Source organism: Heloderma suspectum, chromosome 2 (assembly GCF_057233095.1).
Source record: "Heloderma suspectum isolate Gila_16-S chromosome 2, 16-S_ref, whole genome shotgun sequence".
Classification (NCBI taxonomy): Eukaryota; Metazoa; Chordata; class Lepidosauria; order Squamata; family Helodermatidae; genus Heloderma; species Heloderma suspectum.
Window position 1 is genome coordinate 201,736,613 of NC_139459.1, and position 20,522 is coordinate 201,757,134.

At 45.1% G+C, this 20,522-nt stretch overlaps 1 protein-coding gene across 1 annotated transcript; it reads right to left on the minus strand.

The window, feature by feature from the left end:
- Positions 1 to 6,260: 6,260 nt before the first annotated feature.
- DNAJC14 (DnaJ heat shock protein family (Hsp40) member C14) lies at positions 6,261 to 19,528 on the minus strand. The gene is made up of 7 exons (XM_084837329.1): positions 19,445 to 19,528; positions 17,646 to 19,139; positions 16,368 to 16,474; positions 14,874 to 14,993; positions 13,867 to 14,027; positions 8,678 to 8,774; positions 6,261 to 7,740 (listed from the first exon to the last, which is right to left on the minus strand). Exons 2-7 carry the CDS (start codon positions 18,972 to 18,974, stop codon positions 7,503 to 7,505), a joined length of 2,052 nt encoding a protein of 683 aa, XP_084693455.1. The 5' UTR covers positions 18,975 to 19,139; positions 19,445 to 19,528; the 3' UTR covers positions 6,261 to 7,502.
- Between the last annotated feature and the right edge of the window lie 994 nt (positions 19,529 to 20,522).

The following is a 20,522-nucleotide window of genomic DNA, read 5'->3' on the forward strand; positions in this document are numbered from 1 at the left end:
ATTTACCTGTTTCAGAGGAAAGGGAACACAGAGAACTCCACTTCCTAGTTGGTCACTGTCATTTCGAAACCCACAATGAGCAATGACTATTTGGACTTCTCAGGACCTTTAGATACCAGTTCATCATGCACAATGGGGAAATGTACATGGGCTAGAAAAGCACTGTTGTGTACAGTGGCCTTCGTTCCCATGCAGATGAAGGCTGATAGAGGCAATAGTGGGGGACAGATGGCTGCCTAAGCCATTAGTAAGAACCCCTGAGCCTTGCGTGCCATGGAATGCAGTTACAAAAATAGAATTTGGAATTAAGAACTATAAAGCAATGCCCCTCCATGGTCCCTGACTAGCCCAAGAAAAATAACAAACACACAAACACAAACACAAACACAAACACACACACACACACACACACACACACACACAGAGAGAGAGAGAGAGAGAGAGAGAGAAGGGGGTTGAGGGAAGGAGAGAAGGGAAAGAAGCTAGGTAATTGTTGGATGTGCCTAGCATGGGATCCCATGGAAACCCTAACATGATATCCTCAGCTCTCAGCTCAGCTATAGGAAGGGGGCTCCACTGAGCTGAAAGCCAACAATCCTTAACAGCCACACCATGTGCTCCCACTGCGAGACACAGCCTTCTCTAGGGGGCAAAGCCACAACTTTCGGTAGCCTCACTGATGCAGCTGCATATGCAAAGTAGCCCTTGAATACCCCTAGATAGGCAAAGTTTCTAGCAGCACAACTGCCTAAATGCAGCACCAGGTGCTTCATGAGGGTGAAGTTCTATCTGGGCATATGAAGCAGGAAAATAGCACTAGCAAGAAGTAAAGTTTTGGTCCTGGCAACATGGGTTCAACCCAAGAGAGGGAAAGAGCTGTGAATCCCAGCGAATAAGCAGCCTACCAGGCAATCCCTGGGAGGATCTCAGAGTCGACACAAAGCGCGTCTGAGTGCTTCAGTTCTGTGGAAGATCTCCTCTAGAAAAGTTCGCATGGTGACTAGATTCAAGGGCAGTTATCAGAGCTCAGGCTAGGAGCACAACAGAGATAGAGACTTGGCCTGTATTCAGAATGGGGTAAAACAAAGGATTTAATGGTTTGGCTCTGGGGATTGAATAAGAACGTTATAGAGGTTCCTGGCTTCTTGACTGAGTTTGGGTTGTCTGATTAAGTCTGACAAAATCTAGACTTCCATGGGGCAACCAAGTAGTGGCTCCCAGAACAAGAGAGGCTATAAGGATACCCAGGTGCTTTATCCTACTGATTTATATGGAGGTGAGTGCACTTCAGACTTGGGCCGTATTTCTTGCAAAGGCATTAGACTGTCCAATTAAGGCTACCCTCATAGGTTGCTTGAGCAACCTAGGGCAGTGACCTGGAAGTCAGGCGGGCTTTGGCATTTATTTTATTTTAAAAATATACAGACCACATCTTCAACCAAAATAGAATTTCAGGTTGGTATACACAAAAATCAAATATTCAATATAATTAAAAGGAGCATAAAAACCTAATATTCAATACAGTAAAATTAAGAGACATATAATCTATTTCAACCAGTTAAAATACAAATTTAAATTTAAAATGCCTGAGCAAATAAAAATGTTTTAACCTGCACTGAAGAGTACAATGTTGGTGCCAGGCATATCTCCCACGGAGGGTATTCCAAAGTTAGGTTACCACCACAGAGAAGCCCCTGTCTTTTGTAGATGAAAAATGTACTTCTGTGGAACACAGAGAAGGGCCTTCTCTGATTATCTTAATGCACAGACAGGTTGATATGGGAGGAGGCCCTCCTTCAGATATTTGGGCCCCGAGCCATTTAGGGCTTTGAAAGTTAAGCACAGGTAACTTGAATTCAGCTTGACAGAAAATAGGCAGCTAATGTAAAACTGGATGTAATATGGCTCCACATTATAACTGGAAAAGCCACTTTAAAAAATAAAAACCATGACACATTTTGAAACCCACAACACTTTCATGAAGATGTCACATAAGGTGTGCAACAATTTGGCACCATACTCCCATGGCAACGTTCAGTGATTGCTTTTTGTGCTTTTGTTCTCACTTGACATTATATAATATATACTAATAGTGAACTCATTCTCTGAGTGCTGATGCTTATGTAGCCAGAACAACACCATCAGCAGCATTTGGGGAACCCCAAGATTTGCAGAAGTACAAAAAAAAAAACTTTAGGGGAACCAAAAACCAGCCCAATGAAGACTGAGCATGTTCAACGGCCACAGAACAGTGAAAAAAACAGAAAACTGGGTGGGGAGTGGATGGAATGGAGTGGATTGCAAAAGGGCATGGCTGGCTGGAATTTGAATAGGAACTCTCTATGCTGCAACATTTTGTTGCAGGACCAACTTGTATTTTAATATCCTCCACACCCACTTTTGCTTTCCACAGGGTAGATTTTGTGAAGCTAACAATATCCATGAGCTAACTGGCCTTGTTTACTAAGTATAGACAGATAAAAACCTGCTACCAGTATATTCTAAAATCATGTCCCACATCTCTGAATCTGTCTGTCCACCTTTCCTCCTAAACCAATTTGTCAGTGTGGGTGGGAAAGGTGTTGCTAGAAAGCTGATGGGGAAGGGAGTGGAACCTGCAACCTTTCATCCCACCTCCATACATGCCCCTTCCTCTTAGGAGCGGTATAGGGAACTATCACCACCTTCCCCTGCTTTAGGAAGGCATTAGGGTCTTTGTGACAGCAGCAGTCGCAGTTGCACAAATTCCAACCCCATCCAGACCTATTTGCATAATTACCAGTCTTATAGCTGCACAGCAGCTTAGCTAGAATAAGCTACTTGTATTTGTATGCCTAGCCGTGTTACCTCATCCTAAGGAAAGGGGAAAAGGCTGGAAGCAAGGGGTCAATAATATCTATGGACACAAACAGATGAGCAATGACTAGCCATTACTCCATACATCCATATTCTCTCCATTTGGTAGACTTTTTGCTAGTTACATATAATATCCACAAAAGAGGCTCTATTAGCATGCAGATATTTGGGCCTGCACAGACATGTCACTTCTATTCTTCAGCTCTAACAGAAACGGTGCTGGCTGAAGTTCCCTTTGGGCAGTCTTGGGCTGGAGCTCTACATTCTCACTGACTAGCTAGTCATAAGTAAGGAATTAGCAACAGCTCTATCCAATAGCCCATGTGTGCCAAAGGACCAAAGGGGGAAGTTTCTCACCCTACCTTAAAACAGTGCTTGTTTTGCACAATGAGAGGTACAGAGGTCTAACACCTGCTTTCAACTCCTGCCTCTTAATCCCAGATGCAGGGGAGAAAATGGAAAGTACTCAGTAGCAGAGGAGTTCATCCAGCCTGCACATGTGAGGTCACTGTGTAATTCATAATATGGGAGTCAAGTGGCAGGGCCCAGAATAATGTTTGAAGCAATTTTTCAGAGAAAGCAGAGCAGTTGACTAAAAGGAGATGTTAATAGGGATTTGGGGATATACCTTTAAGTAGCTACATCAGTGGCCGAGCTTGCATGCTCCAAATTAATTTTTGCAGCAAGGGAGGTGGATAGATGGTTTTCCTGGGCTCAGTCCTGGCGAGTCAAATTCAACTCTGCCCTGGAATTGGACCTCTTGGCTTTACTAAATCCCTCAGCATGACTTTAGAAAAGCTTGTTTCCACCACCCACTCTTCTGAATCTTTTGAGGTTCAGAGTAAAAACCACTATGAGTAAGAGGCAATGGCCTGCCAGAATGACAGAAAAGTCACTACTTTTAATTATCTTAACCTAGTCCAATTTCTTCTCAGCACTCAAGACCCCAGTTGGATTTGTTAAAATACAAAGTTAACTTAAAAATGTCCAACAAGAGTTTAGGCAGTACCTGAAATAACAAACCCAAACTATACTTCTGTTTGCATTCATACGTTACTAATACATTGGTTGCTACTTACTGAGCCTGGAGCTAGGAAGAGGTGAAACACAGAATATCAAACTCATTCACCTGATACTATTGGATATTGGCCATCTCCAAATAACAACCATGCTGAAGAAGTGTTTGTCCCTTCCTGCACCCCCACACCATGAAGACTGCATGTTACTTTTTTTTTTAAGGGAGTTCTTGTTCCAGTTAATTCCCACCATTGAACACATCTTGTTGCAATTCTCAATATGTGTATGCATTTATTGGCTCCCTGTCGATACCTTGATACAAGTGATGATTAACCCTAAATGGAAGTAAGTAGTCCTACCGATCTGTCCACTACAGAACCTTCTGAAGTCTAATAATACATGCACTTGACACAGAGCCAGCACAGCATCTTATACATTCTAACAACATGCTTTAGAATGGGGGAGTTTCTCATTTGATGCTGCCATTTTGGTGCTATCGTTTTGTTGTATTTTGTTCAGTTTTTACGTCTTATGGAGATGTATATCTTGGAAGTTTTGTTGGGGGTTCCATGATGAGGGCCTATGATATGGTAGGATATTTATTCACCAAAATCTTTATAAAATAAGGGAGTTTCTTGCAAGACATAACGTTTTGATCCGGGAAACAGCTTTGGGGACACCCCTGACCACTGGCTGTGTAGTTAGTTTCATTTTCCTATAATAGGTTTTAGTGCACCACCTTCTGGTGAATATCAGCGATGCACACATTGCAAAATTGTTACTGCTTACAGAAGTGAGGAAATAGGTACTGAAATGCAGAATTGTCACAGTTCAATTTTATCCTTCAAGAGTCCAAAACAGGCTGGACCAGACTAGGAGAAAGCAACATTAGAAGCCAGGCATCAAGGAGAAGCAACCACTACCCAGAAACTAATATTTTAACAGATACAACACAATCCTATGCATGCTTAGTCAGAAGTAAGTAGTACTGAGTCCAATCAGACATTCAGGAAAGTGTGTCTAAGATTGCAGCCCCAGTTACCTATTGGATCACTTCATTTTTTAAGGTAATGTATGGCTTGAGCATTAATCTGAAGTAAACTTCCATCTAAAGAGATACAAGAAAAAATAAAAACCAACAACATGAATGGGTAACTAACCCAAAGGGCAAGCAGGACAGAGGAACACCAGATAAACAGGTGGGGGAAGGCCTGTCAAACTTGCAGTAGGTCCTAAATCTGGACCCTGGTAGTATCAGTTAAATCCCTTTACAACCACCGAGCAAGGAAAGGTATAGCAGGAAGACAAGCCAGGCCTGCAGGATCCCTCCCCTCACAACAGGCTGGAGCAGGTCATGAGGCAGGACTTCTCTAAGAACTTGCTGATGAGCAAGTTCTTTCATATCAGCAAACAGCATTATGAACCATCATGTTTCTTCTTCTCCTTTGGACCCTACAACAAGCCCTCCATGAATCCTTCTTCGAATGACAGGAGTCCAGTCAGACAGAAACCAGGACAGAAATAGCCTGAGCTGCAGGCCAGAATGCAGGACAGTTGACAGGGGTGGCAGAGACACATGGGAATAGCAGGGTGTGCTGCAGCGCCAAAGGGCAAATTGGTGAAAACATCTCGTGCGATGTTAGGCACACACTAGCCCTAGTCCTTTCCCTTCTTTGTTGGTTTGACAATGGGCTGCTGTTCTATGAAAAGCTCCACTGCAGGGAGAAAATCAGTCAGCCCTCCCATCAGCATGGTGCAGCGAGTCGGGCGCTTGTGCTCCTCCCTGACGTGCTGTGAACCCAAATTCTAGACTCCAATATGGGCAGGAGAGAACGATCGACAACTGAACCTCTGTAACGCCCATATGAACGAAGAAAATTGGTTTGTTATACTCTGCCCTAACACACAAGGGCAAAAGGTGACAAAATCCCATCACTTTGATGTTGCTTTAGTTTTTAAATGAAAAAGCAAGTTATAGATGTTAAATAAACTAAAACCCTTCATGCTCCCAAGTTCACTTTCTTTAGCCACCCTAACTAGGCCTGCATAACTGTACCATAATTCACAATCTCTCTGTAAAATGCATCACAGGCTGACGGCCACAAAATTTTTACACATACTCCACCAATGGAGTAATTGTAGTTATTGGATACATGCCTCTTCAGTGGTAAGTACTTGAATCTAGGGCTTGTAAGTACCATGATATGAACAGCCCCACCTGTCAGCTGATGCCCTTTATTTTCATTGTAAGTTGAATCAAAGGCTAATGTTAGTTATCTCCTTGTTAGTTATCTCAGGGAGAAAAGGGGGGCAAGAAATTCCTAAAATGTGTAGTTGTGTTGTGCATGAAATAGGTAAGAATTAAAGGATAAGCCAGACTCTCCAAGGCATTTATATGTATTTATAGAAAGGGGAATACACATGGTATTAAATATATGTACGTACATACAAATATGAACTTTTAAAAAAGTAACCTTCAATAAAACAGGTTGGCCAGTTACAGAGCTAACTGTCCATTCTAAATCTTGGGGCCTAATCCACCAGTTTCTTAACTGGTCTGACCACAGTCCTGGGACAGCACAGACAAACCATGTGCTTGCCAGGATCAGAGAAGAGCAAACCAAGCACCTTAGAAAGACAGCGATTTGGATCTCTCAGACAGTCACTTTACATTCAGAGCCAGAAGTGGCCATTTTCTCTTTAACCATGGGGTAGTGCAGAACACCTCAACTCAGTAGTCTTGCAACAGAACCATGGAAGATTTGAGACTCAAAAAGCCTGCTTGGCATAATCCTGAGTATCTGCACTGTGTTTGTGCAGCCCCTGCAATAATAACTAGGGGGTGTGTCTTCATCTCCTCCTAACTTTACTAAGTTTAGGGTCTCGTTGGGTTCCTTTGCACGATAGGTAATGAATTAATATTTTCTAGCAAGGATGTTGCAGGTGGGGAGAAGGGTGCCTTCATCTCTTCTATTAGAGTTGGTAGAACACCCAGCATGGTGTAAGAAGATAGTTGCTGATCTTGCACAACAAATAGGGGGTAATTTCCTGCACACTTTAAAAATTACCACAGGCCAAGCCTTTCCTGGACAATTAGCCACTTTGTAAGACTCAACTTTTCTCCAAGTCCCAGATGAACTAAAAGGCTGATGATAGCAGGACAAGTGGAGTAAATCAGAAGAGGTTCCAGTCTAGGCATCCTTGTGGACAAACAAAAGATAAATAATTGGCTAACGTCATCAGTGGTAGTCATACGCCTGCTGAAGAGGGAATGCTGAACAATTATAGAAGCATCTAATTAAAGTCATCTTAAATTATCCCATGGCTCAATATACTCTGCACTACCAACACCCCACACCTGGCCATGCCAGATCATTATGATGCTTTCAGGAAACCTTCCACTGGAGTTCTTTGGTATCACAGGATCCATGTCAACAATCGCAGTGGAGAGTGTCTTTTTCCAGCCAGAAGTTACTGGGTTATGGATTAGTCCAAAGGAGCCTGAGTCATCTGGATTTTTGACGCTAACAAGAATACACTTCCCCTTTTGAAACAGCCCTTTTGCTACCTGACAAACAGCCTGGCATCCAGGCAAGCCTGGGAGATTTTACTCCCGCTCAACTGCATCCTCAGCGCTGAAAGGGACGTCGCACCTTCTTCCGCCGTTTCTGCTTTGAGTCTCCCTTCTGGGAGGTACTGTCCACCTTTGATGGATGGGCAGGAGGGGTTGGCACACTCCCTGGGGATGATGGCTGGGGCGTGCTGAAAAAGTTCCCATTCGGCATCTGTCCATGATTCCCTTGGAAGATACGGTTGAAGAAGTCCTGTAGTTCTGCAGCTGAAGTAGGGCTCCCATCCGAAGCAGCTCTTGGTGGGGAGGGGGGAGAGGAAGAGAGCAGAGGAAGGGGAGAACAAAATAATCAGATTCAGCCCTGACTGCAAAAGGCGGAGGTGTTGGGTATTATGGTAAAGTGGGAGGTGGAAGGCAGGCTTCAGGGTTCACAGCTGTAGTAGAACACTGTTCACCACAGAGGAAATGACCTCTTATTATTAGAAGGGTTTTAGAAGAAGAATCAGGCACCTACGCACAAACCTTTATAGCTAAAAACCCTTCTGACTCCTCCAGACCAAGGAATATTCAACATCCTGATCAGTATACTACTTTCAGGGACCCTGAAGTGTACCAATATTGGAAGAGAAGTATTCAGTATGAAGTATTCAGGGACCCTGAAGTGTACCAGTCAGTTAACATACTGGAAGAGGAGACAAGGCCACAACTAAACTCACTCATCCACAAGAGCTAGAGGCAAATTATCTGGAATCCTTCATGACTGTAACTGACCAGCAGAATCTGGCAGCTGCAATGGAAATCCTCCTATATGAATTTCCAGCGATCGGGGGAAAGGAGTCCTAGACTCAGAGCTGCAGAGAAAACTGAAGACACGTCTGCTAAGTGCTTAGAACTGCTGTGTAGGTGCGTGCACACATAGAGTGTTTTAACACAACCACCACTGCAAACCTTGTTGTGGTTTAGGTTTGCTGGTCCCATTTCACTCTGAATGCCCAACACTCCCCATCAAAGGAAGGAGCAGAATATTTTGAATGCACAGATCAAATCCCACCATAGAACTGAATGTGAGTCTCCACTCACATAAGATATACAGTATGTAAGTGTACAAAGATCTCTGGATTAGAGTGCACAAAGCCTAAAGATACATCAGATCTTAGACAGGACCAATCTCTGCTCTGACAATGGGGACAGACATTTCTAGAGAGAAACCAACAATCATCATTCAGCACTAACCTCTGGCGTCCTCCAGAGCCCCTTGATCCAAACGATATGTGATATGGAACCCGGTGTGTGTCTGGGGAGATTCCCACTCGCTGGCAACCAGCCCATTCTGCACATAAAAAGTAAAAGAGCTCATTTATAAGGTGGTGAGAAGTATCTGCCTCAGAAGGAAGACAGGAGTGTCCTTAGAATCTGCACTCTCTTCCTAGACATCAAATGCAACCTGTGCAATAGGATAATTTATCATTCACATGGCACTTTTAGAGTGACAGTATTTTAAACTCCTTCTCTTGCTCTCATGGCAGCCTTTTGAGGTTCAAATTATTCCCACATTTGAAATGAGATATGAGAGAGCAGTTCTACATTACACAGCAAACATCTTTCCTGTGTGTACACTGGTGCGGAACATAAGAGACCTTTCTAGTCCAGCATTCTGTTCCCACAGTGGCCAACCAAATGCCTATGGGAAGCCCACAAGCAGGACTTGAAGGCAACCCTCCCACTTGTGATCCCCAGCAGCTGGTATTCAGAGGTGATAATGTTTGGTTACCCCAATGGGGTCAGGATGAAAACGGGCTATGAGCATACAGTAAAACTTGATAGTCAAAGAGGCTGAAGGGCATAGGGGATAATACACATGCCAGAGACAGATTCCTCCATGGGATCAATAGGTGTTTGTATGTGTATGGTGGAAGCCTCTGAGCCAAGATGGAAGAGTTCGAGGAGTACTTGGGCTTAAAGGAGAACACAGATACAATGGGCATAACGGAAATCTGGTGGAATGAAGAGAATCAATGGGATACAATCATCTCTGGATTAAAACTCTATAGGAAGGACAGGGAAGGCTGTACTGGGTGTGGTAACACTCTATACATCAAAGAAGGCATAGTGTCAAACAAACTAGAAACATCAAAAGGGGCAGTATTATTTAATAAATAAAAGAATAAATAAATAAATAAAAGTATAAAAGAATTATTATTTTTTACAAATCCTTAGTGACATAGGGCTACATTTTCTGTCAATTTTTGACATAGAGGATGTTGGAGATCTGTCCTTTGACTACCCTAATTTTGGGATAAAAACAACCTTCGCTAAAACCTCCACTGTGCACTCTATCCTCACATATAGGGGGGCTTTTGCCAATGTTGGGATACAGGTGAAAAGACATTTTTTAAACATCTGGACCCAACCTTTGATTGAAGGATTGTCTGTGAAATGTCAGGATACTGACACCTATAGACAAGAGACCCTCCTGACTCTGACCCCCTTTGTCAAAAAACAGTCAACTGTGATAAACTTTGACTCTAACAACTTAATAAATCTAGATCATGATGATAATGAGATTAGAGTCAAAGAGTTAGATTTTACCAGGCATACGAATAAGAACCCTCTCTGTATGGCCCACTGGACTGAGAGCCAATATGATATAGACTCTGGTGAAGAATTCTCTCCAATTTAACAACTATTTACTTCTGTGATACCTGAAGAAGAAGCTTTAATTGATACATTCTGTGACCTGCCAGTAATGGAACAACAGTCAATTCCTACCAGACTCCATGCACTGTTGAAAAGATTAGCCAAAGGCCACCCTGCTTTGGACCCTTCGCAAAAGCCTCTTCAGGTTCCAGCTCTACAATCAGATGATATCAGCCACACAGGATTACTGAAACCATCTAATTTAAACTCCTTGGAGAAAAAGGCTGCAGATGAGCAAATCGCAATACAGCCGCATCACTGCCTGACACCATCCTCCTTGCCACTTTCTGCTATTGAGCCTCTCTAGTTCACGTCTTTAGGAAAATCAAATTTAACTGAGCTGGGATTCTTTCAAACCAAACTTCAAAAAGTTACAGCAGAAATAAATTTACCACCCCGCCTTCCTGCACAGCCTCTGAAAACAAGGGCCACTGTCCTGCCCCACCTTAAAACACCTTCAAACCATGCAGCACAGAACTGTATAGCTGACGGACACTTCATAAGGCTAGAATTCGCATGCGAACAGCGGTCAACTCCACCCTCTTAGACCCCAGCAATAGACAGGCCATGTGGAGATAGGGATAGCGAAATTATATCTGAAGCAACAGGACTCCACAAACAAGCCGCTGTCAGCATTAACAGGGCTGGTCCATGCTGACTATCTTCCTCTCCACAGGTTGGCACTGCTATTTCTATTAGATTACTCTCTTGGAATGTTGCAGGATGGGCCTCCAAGCTGGTAGATGAGAATTTAAAAAAAATTTGCACTCAGTTTGAACTTCTTTTTATTCAAGAAACCTCGGCTACCACTACGACTGTTCCCACTTTTCCAGGATACCTTGTGTATACCCAACCAGCTAGGAAATCAGATAGTAGAGGCCGTGTCCGGGGCGGTCTAGCGACTATGGTTTCAGTGGATAATAACCCAAATATTTTACAGCTTGATGTAAGCGATAGTAGTAACATCTTAATTCTTCAGGTGGATTGGCCTTCAGGTCTTTTTTTTGGTAAATGTATATTTTCCCCTGCAGAATTCAAAGTATGAAGATACCTCCATATGGAATGAACTTGATCGGGCCCTCTCCACCCTATCTGAAATACAGGCTGACCCCAAAATCTTGATAGCAGGTGATATGAATGCTAGAATAGGACAAAACAGCTGTAAAATCAGTGAGAAAATGGGACTTACTCCAGACAATCTAGCTTCTCTCCCTACTAGAAATTCTAAGGATTTGGGGCTTAATAAAGCTGGTCGATTCCTCTTTGCTCTTGTTGTTAAGTTTCACTTATATATATGTAATGGGACAGATATAGACCCAGATTTGAACTTATATACATATATTGGCCCAAGGGGCAGGAGTGTGATAGATTTATGATCCTCTCACAATCGGCTCTATTCTTTTTCAACAATTTTAAAGTCCTTACTAGACCAGAGAGTGAACACATGCCAATTCAGATGTGTCTTTCGTTAACAACTGGAAAAGTTCCCCTCGTTTTTGCTTCTGCAAATAATTTAATAACCCAGGGAGAAAAAAGACTGTGTTGGAATGGGAAGCTGCCAGAAGAAATGAACTTATTTCTAGCAACCCCCAAGATGTTATCTTTGAGAGAGGAATTTTTTACCTCCCTGGACCCCCTGGGAACTTATGGGAAAATAGTGAAAGAACTTAGACCATTTGTGGTCACTACTAAAGCTCCTTTTCCAGGCCTGCACACTAGTCAAGGCTGGTTTGATAAACGGTGCACTGCCCAGAAACATAGGCTGGCAGGAGCAATCAGGAGATTGAGGCAAGAAGACTCCTTAGAAAATTTTACTGTCTACATCAGCTTGCGCAAAGAGTATAAAAATCTCCTGCGCCAGAAAAAGAACGAGTATGTACGACAATCCTGGATGGAGCTAGGGCTGGCAATTCTAGAAAGAGATTCAACTAGATTCTGGATGTTAGTGACAAAAGGGACAAAGAGACATCATGGCTCTACTGATAATCAAATTACTTCCTCACAGTGGCAAGCTCACTTTTCAGCCTTGTTTAGACAATCTTTTGTTGGGACCCCATCTGATCTCCTTCATGGCAGGGATTTTTTGTCTTTGTCTTCCTGCCCTGATTGGGAACCAGTAATCTGAGATGAAGTGCATGATTTGATTGCCTCCCTGCCTCCTAAAAAGGCCCCTGGAGAGGATATGCTTCCTGGTGAATTGTTTAGATCTAATTCTACTTGGTGGTGCCCAATTCTTGCTAAAATGTTTACTTATATAAACCAGCATGGAAAAATCCCCCAGGGCTGGGAAGTGAGCATTGTTGTTCCTATTCACAAGAGAGGGTCTAAAGCAGATCCAAATAATTTTAGACCAGTCTGCTTAATGTTGTTTCAAAATTATTTACTAAATATCTTTTACACAAATTAGAGTCATGGGCAGCTGAAAACTTGATTTTAGCTGAAGAACAGGCCGGGTTTGCAAAGGGGAAATCTACAATAGAGCAGTGTTTTGTTCTCCATCACCTAATACAGAAATATTCTCAGCATGATAGACGCCCCTTCTGACTTTTTACCTTCTTTATTGGATTTGTTTACCTGGAAAGCTAAATTATTTGCTATCAGAAATGGGGAGGAAGGGTTGCCTGTCCGGGCCTCACCCTGTTGCTAAATTCACAGGGGTGCTTAATGCACCTATTAGTTTCACTTGCTACCTTAATGATTTGTCACTTGGGTTAAGAGACTCCAGCAGTGAGGCTCGCCCTTACACTTGTACAGCTGACTCCCTCACAAGCCTGTCCTACTTGTATAGCCCTGGCTAGCTTTCCCCAATGGCTGCTGCAGCCAATTAGATTAGAAGGGCCTCATTTAAAACAACAAACTAAGGGGGTGGGGGTGGTTCAACTACTGGGCTGCACCAAACTCCAGTGAGTGGAAATCCAGGTCAGTTGAGCTCCCCAGGAACGGACACAATTGAATACGGACAACACGTAGGGATCAAGGAGAAGATGTAGTAGCAGCCACCCTGGGAGTTCAAGGCTCTGACTCACTATGAGCCTGCTCAATTTGCATTTTTCTAGACTTACATTCTAGTTCTAAACACTGAAGTAAAAGCTGGACGGTTACATTGCACTAAGGACTACACCTAAACTTTACTTTGTGAGCGGCACTGAAAGACCTAAAATGGAACCTACACTGAGCTTGAATTGAAAGCTAAGCCTACACTTTTTTAGTTTACAAGCAAATTTTTCCACTAGCCATGTTTCCTGAAACAGAGTGTGGATGATAACACTTCTGTAACATGCAATCTGAGAACCCCTAATTGGGTCAGAGTTCCCAGCTGCATGTACATGGTTGTTTGAAGATGCACATACAAATATCCACACTTCATGTTTTTACCGCAGAACATTCTGCACAAAATGTGGAATTGCCCAGATTTGCCAAGGTCCCAAAATCTATGCAGCAGGCCACACAGGCTAAACACAACAGATCATGGATGGGCAATTGTGGCCCCATCAGCCCTAGCCTGCATAGTCAATAGTAAGGGATTATGGGAGTTATAGGCTGAAACATCTGGAAGGCCACAAGTTGCCCACCCCTGCAATAGAAGATTCCTGTTAAGGCATTAGCACCTAGTTCCTGAATAGCTAGAAGCCAGATTAATTGGAGAAAAAAAGAGTCCTGAAACTCCATTTAACACCTCACCTTCTGCTCCCATTTTCCCTCGTCCAGCAGTGTGGTGCCATTACCTGTGATGTCATAAACCTTTCCATCCATCATGGCAAAGTACGTGATCTTCAGTCCTAGCATGCTGGATTCAGCCCAGAAGTCACCCTCCTCAGCTGCATGAAGCTGGCTACATTCTGCACAGTAGCGGGCATTCAATGGGTCACGATCCATCTCAAACCTCCTGCAGCAAAGAACTTATCAGCGGCCAGAGAGCAGGGTTCATGTGACTGATGTACTAGAATATGGAACCCCAACTCTCTACTCCACAAGCAAGTTTCCTTAATTTCAAAGGAGACTAGATTCTGCATCCAAAAATGGATCACACGGAAGAAACTTAAATTCTATGCTCAAACAAGCTATAGTCATTTGTATGTATTTAAGCTTGTTTACTTTCAAATGATTTAGATATTTGGACAAGTAATGGGATGGAGGATCAGAAGGAAAGGAAAAGTATGGAGACTGGGATTACATGGCCAGCAGAATAAGTAGCCATAAGACAGGGAGGGGTAGCAAAGCCATATATTAAAGCCCCCCCCTCTGAAAACCCTGCCCAGCTGCTTTCTGGTACCTAGCTTCTCCAGCTACTGCTCAAACTTTCCCTGGCTGCTTAGAAGCATTTCCTTAAATAAAGAGAGGGAAGCCTCAATTCTCAGGTTATCAATTTTGAATCTTACAGCAGATTTTGTGCTTGTGTAGTGAACCTACAACTGCATGGAATACACCAAGCTCCGACTGTAAGAGTTTAAACACTGGACTACAAACAGTGGGTTTGGTCTTGCCAAGAAAGAGACATCCCACCCCCACAACTGCCAAGAGACCTCAGGGTGAACAGGGACTCTGTGCTCTGGTGCTATCCTCACAAGAAACCAGGCTTGTACGTAGCCTGCAGCATGGTTTTGTCGCAACAGTTCCAAGCAAGAATTGGGATTCCACACGTTCTGGAAAACAGACATGCTAATGCTATTACTGCACCCACCCTGATATATTGGTGGTGCCAGTGCAGCGTTAACAGCAGCTGGCCACTTACTTGTGCTTCCCCTGGCACTTGTTACACATCATCGTGTTCATGGCTTCTTTCAGGTCATCCTGAAGTTTGGAAAGGAACTCATTCATTGACTTGGTCAGCTCTGTTTCTGCCATGCGTTTTCTGAAATCATAAGGGAAATCATAAGCCAGTGGCAGCAGAGCCAATACAAGGAAGAGGCCTGGACAATGCCAGACGAAGGCTGGAATACTATGCACACTTACTCGAAATCAATAGCACTTACTTCCAAATAATCATGGATAGGATCAGGCTGCAAGAAATATCTGCCATATGCTGAAGCACATATTGCCGGCCTTCCACATTTCTCTGACCTATATGCCACCCTGTCTCCTGTGTCTGCATTTGCACTGGTCCATACAAGGCTAGGCACCCCTCCCATGTCCTGCTAATTCCATACCTAGGATCTGTCATGATACAGGCAGCATACTCATTCTGCTTCTCATACTGGGAAAACGACCAGCATTTAAAAAAAATTAAGTCTACTGCCCAGTTAGCCAGGGGCACCTTTTTGGGTGATCAAAGTGTTTTAATCAGTCTAACCAATTAACCAACTAAACGTTACAAACCTAAAGAGTAAGTATATTTACTAGGAAGTAAAACTTGATCATCCTAAACAAACAAGTTTTACAGCCTGACTAGTAGATTTCAAAACTTATTTACAACAGCTGAGTGTCAAAGTAGTACAGTAGCTACCTGGTCTGAATTAGTAAGTCCTGTGTTACCTCGTCTCCTCTGGGTCTTCTCCCCAAAAGGTATTTAGGCTAAGAGCACAATCGGGCCCTATCAGCACCAGTACTCTGCCATTATTGTTTCTGTGTTACCCTTGCCCCATTCTAGGTGGGGAGGGTTTGGATTTCTTTCGACTTCCTGCTAAAGTTTGGATACATTCCCTCATCACACAAGGAAAGGTCACAACTGTTATAAACCTCTCTAGAGAAGAGAAAAGCAAAGAGAAGATGGCACCAGAATATTGGCTTTTACCTCCAATTACCATGAGGACAAAAGCAGAGGTGAAAAAGGAGCAGTTGGTGGTACAAGCTCCTTTTCAAAACTCATGTATCCTAATCATCTTTATCCACTTGTGAATACATGTGCTTCCATATGTATTAACAGAACTGAACCATTTATTCTGAAATCACCCTCAGAGAGGCACTTAACGAGACTTGCCTTGGTTGTATGTAGGCAGATTAACTATTTTAGGGAAATTGATTTATTTGAGAGGATTTCACCCAGTCCTTCCAATGTAAACACAATGCTCAGGGTCGTATTTAAAAACATCTGGAACCACTAGCAAGTCTTGCCACAAGAAGGAGCTGATGCTCATGGTCTCATTTGCAAGGAATCTTCCTTTCTATAAAGGCTCCACTTTGAGAACTTCCCTCTACACACCCTCCCAGTTCACAAGTAAAACATCATGCCCCTGAAAGATTCTCATTCTGAAGCATCAGATGACCAAATGGATTTCAACCCACTCACATTTCATATTCCTTCCTCCTCTCAGGATTGCTGACAATATCCCAGGCTGCCCGTAGTACCTTGAAGGCCTCCTCTGCCCGTGGATGCTTATTCTTGTCTGGATGAACCTGTGCAACACCCCACCCGCAAAACCAACAAGAAGTCAGAAATGCCCGTATTGTGGTATTAATAATATTTCAATGGTTTGAGCATTTGGGAAAGGCATATCACATACATTACCTCGGTAATCCTAATAGGCAACCTGCTCTTTTGGCCAGCATTATCATCCACATATCACATACAGATCATGGGGGCTGAGGCAGAGCAGGGCTGGTTTGCCCAAGACAACCCAGCAAGTTCATAGCAGTGCTGAGTTTTGAACCAGTACTTCCAGCTCATAACACCAGCATGTTTTCTGTTCAGGAGTTCAGACAGCAAGGATATGCTTCCTGAAAGGTGTTCTCACCTCCATCAGAACAGGGAAGCAACACGATGCGGCTGCCTTCTGTCAAAAGCAGTCCCAGCAACAAGGGAGGCCGGCCGGTTCTAGTCAGTAGGAGAGGTTAGCAGTTCCAAATCAAGGCAGCACCTGAATTTAACAGCACATGCAGCTCCTATGTGTCTGCCTATGGCCCCACACCAAAACTGTACTACACCTGGTCCTTTTCCAGTCATTTTCTTCATGCTGGGATGGGTGGTGGAGAGCAGAAAAAGGTTCAGGCCAGAATTTTGCATCCCAAGAAATTAATGGGTACCCTTAGTACTTTGAGGCACTAAGACATGACAGGTTTAATATGACTCCCCAACAAGCTGTTCCCTGATATCCCAAGAAGAAAAACTAGCAGAACCCATCACAAAGGCTTGGACACCCCAGCCACTGTCAGTGATAATGCTGGCCTCACAGATTACAAAACTGTGTCCTCCCAGGTAGCACAATAATCACAGCTGTGGGGGCGGCGGGGAGTAATGCATGGAAGATGGGATAACAGGATTCAAGAGGACTGCTAAGTCAGCAAGTTAAGGCACTGCTTAAAGTATTGGCTGGAAATACCACCTGAACTCCCTACTCCACATAAATGGACACTGAACAGAAGACCCTCCTGCACTGCTGTGCAATACTGCGAATAGCTTTGTCAATCCATGTAGGGAGCAGAGCTCCATTCTTGAGTTGCAAATGTTTGTCAGCACAAGGCGACAGAGAAATATGAAGGCACCTCTCTTGGACAGTGGTTCTTTCCCACTCAGGCATGCACACCTCAAAATACCACCAGCCTCCCCCAGTTCAAAGACCATGCTCACCAATACCGCCAAGTGCCGATAGGCTCTCTTCAGCTCTGCATCTGAAGCTGTTGCCTCTAAGCCCAACACCTGGAAAGGATTGAGCTCTTCCTCGGGGGTATGTGCCATAGCCAGCAAGCGTGCTACCTCTTCACCAGGCTGGTACGGCTCAGATCCACCAGGAGACCCATTGTAAGCAGTGCCCCCTGGCTGGTTGGTCCTTAATCCTTTGGGCATCGAAAGGGAGGCATGCCACTTAAGCAGCAGGCCTGTCACCCACTTGCAAGTCCTGCTTTCTTTGAAGAGGGCCCAAATTTGGGGCAGGTCAATGGCTGAAAGAAGCCAGGCTCCGTGGCTGGTGTGGGCCAACTTACCCAGGACGCTGACCAGGGCTGACTTGGAGACCCGCCAGCAGAGTCTCAGGCTACCCAGGAGGAGCATGAGCACCAGGAAGAGTACAGCACATAGCATCTTAAGCAGGCGGCAAGTCAGGGCCACCCATGCGCCCAGGTGTCGTGTCAGCTTCCTGCAGCTCAGCCTTGCATTCTGGATCCAAGCCCGCACTCTGGTTTGGATGGCATCTTGGTCACGTGGGCTGAAGGAGCAGCAAGAATACAGTAGCTTCCCACCAGCTTCCACACCCTCGCCACATCTGTGGGTGACCTGCACAATCACGCTGATAAAGAGTTTGAAGCAGGAGACACAGAACACGGCAAACCCTTCCAGATGCTTGAGTAGCTCAGCTCGGATATGGTGGCGCCCACCATCACTCCTCTTCCTAGCCTGTCTGTGCTTTCCCCCAGGTAGTGCAAAACGCCCTTCCCCCTTGTCTTTAGCAGCAGAACGGTGCCTTTGCTGCCGGACAACTTTCTTTCCACCGGGAGCCCGAACGCAGTCAGGGAGTTCCTCCTTGGCCTTTGATGCCATGTCATCCTCAACATCTTCTTCCTGGCCTAACAGTAGCTTTGATGTGTCCTTTTCTTTGGGGCCTGAAGGCCAGTGTTGGCAAGTGAAGCCACACAAGTCATTCTCCTTCTCTGAATACGTTGCAGAGAGATCAGAGATGTCTCCCTGGCAATTACAAGAGTCAGTTCCATTGCCAGGGGTCTGGTAGCCAGTAAAGTGCAAGCTACCGTTATCTTGATTACAGCTTCCATTCCAAACAATGTGAGCCTCCCTAGCACTTTGTTCGCTGGCTAAAATCTCAGCCTTTTGAGGAGCTTCTGTTGCTTCAAAAATCAGCCCCTCTCCACTGGGACAGACTTTGCAACTACAGCACTTATGGGAGATCTGCTCACCAGCAAACACATTGCTTCCTGCGACCCCCACCATCCGAGAAGAGGCACTCATTAGCCACACAAGGGCTGCCAGTGCCCAAAACGGTCCCGGGACGTCAAGATGTTCTGGCTTAGGTTCACACAGACCTCCAGTCCCAATCCTGATATTCTCCAATAGGTTCCAGAATTACTCTACCCTTGATGAAGATTAAGTTACAGCCATCATCAATCCCTCTTCCTGCAAAATAAGCAGAGAGAGTGAAAACGAGGTTATACCTTAAAAACCACCCCACACACACACACACACACTCGCGAGGCTTCTTTGCTGGCTGGAAGCCTGTCCCACTATGGCCTCCACAGGGTAGTAGTTACAATGCCTCTTACCACAGCTAACAGAGAGACAGATCCCTGCAACCACTCTTAGGACTGGAGAGGGAGAGAGGAAAGTGGGCGCCCCTCCATGCTGGGGGGCGAGGAGAAGAACGTGGCCCCCCCAACCGAGGGGCCAGGAGACACTAGAAAGAAGGCGAGAGGGGAGCTCACCTGGTGCCGTTGCCCTGGCAACGAGAGGGGGCGCTGCTGCGGGGCGCTGCTGCTGCCCCCTCACTCCCTCGCTCGGTCAGCCTCCACTTCCGCCTTCCGCCCGCCTATATGTCACATCTTTCGCTCTCTGCCTTCCACGTCCGGGTCAAGGAGGAGGGGAGCGCGGGGTTACGCTGATTTAACGTCGTTCCTCTCCCTTCTTTATGTTTTAGGGGTCAAAACGCAAAGCCGCTGTCAGGCTGAGCGAGTCCGACATTCCCGCCCACCGTTACCCCCCCGCCCGGCCTGGCCCGGCCCGGCCCGGCCCGGCCCATCTAATCTACACCCAGATTCGAGCGAGGTCCAACTCCTGGTAGCCGTGGGCAGCTCAGGGGACGGGCGCCGCTGGGACTGCTGGCTTCTCCCCCGGGCTCCTGCGTTGGCAAGATAGACTCGAGGCTGGCTGATCTCCACCCTACCGCCGGTCAGCCTTATCTCCCGTCTCCAAGACTGCAGTCCTGTGTAATCTTACTCGGGAGTAGGTCCCACGGAACTCCGTGGCGCTTGCTGCCGAGTGAACACCCATCGGATCCAGCAGCGGCGGGTTTGCTTTTTAGGCTGGACGGCTGAGAGCTGAATCTGTAAAATGAAAGGTGCCCAAGGCTCAACTCGCCGTCGGTGCTGTGCGCCTTAATCCTAAGTGTGTTGGGAGCTGTCCATATACCGTAGTGGGGGCAATACGCTCTGCAGATGGTCAGAAACACTTTCCACGCAGGAATACTAATACAACTAGTGAAAAGGTAGACAAAATTCCTGAGTTTGAAAATAGGTGAGGGGGCTGGCATTTAAACTACTATGGAAAGAGCAAACATTGCTTGCTAGAAACAGTGGTTCCGTGAGAAACGGATTACTGTGGAAAGGGTTCTCCTGAGGGTAGAAAGTTCGAATTCCGCTGTGATAAAGTAAAGTGAAGCGCTTTGGTGCTGGATCAAAACCTGAGTTAGGATGCAATCCTATGCATATTTAGACAGAAAAAAGTCCTCCAAGCCCCAGCACTCCCCAGCCAGCCATTCTGACTGGGGGAATGCTGGGAGTTGGA

Excerpts from the sequence above, each read along its gene's own strand:
- DNAJC14 (XM_084837329.1), bottom strand. The coding sequence starts at position 18,974 with ATGAGTGCCTCTTCTCGGATGGTGGGGGTCGCAGGAAGCAATGTGTTT. Across the intron at positions 16,475-17,645 it reads ATCGGCACTTGGCGGTATTG|GTTCATCCAGACAAGAATAA; the intron begins GTGAGCATGGTC and ends GGTGTTGCACAG. Across the intron at positions 14,994-16,367 it reads AGGAGGAAGGAATATGAAAT|AAAACGCATGGCAGAAACAG; the intron begins GTGAGTGGGTTG and ends TTATGATTTCAG.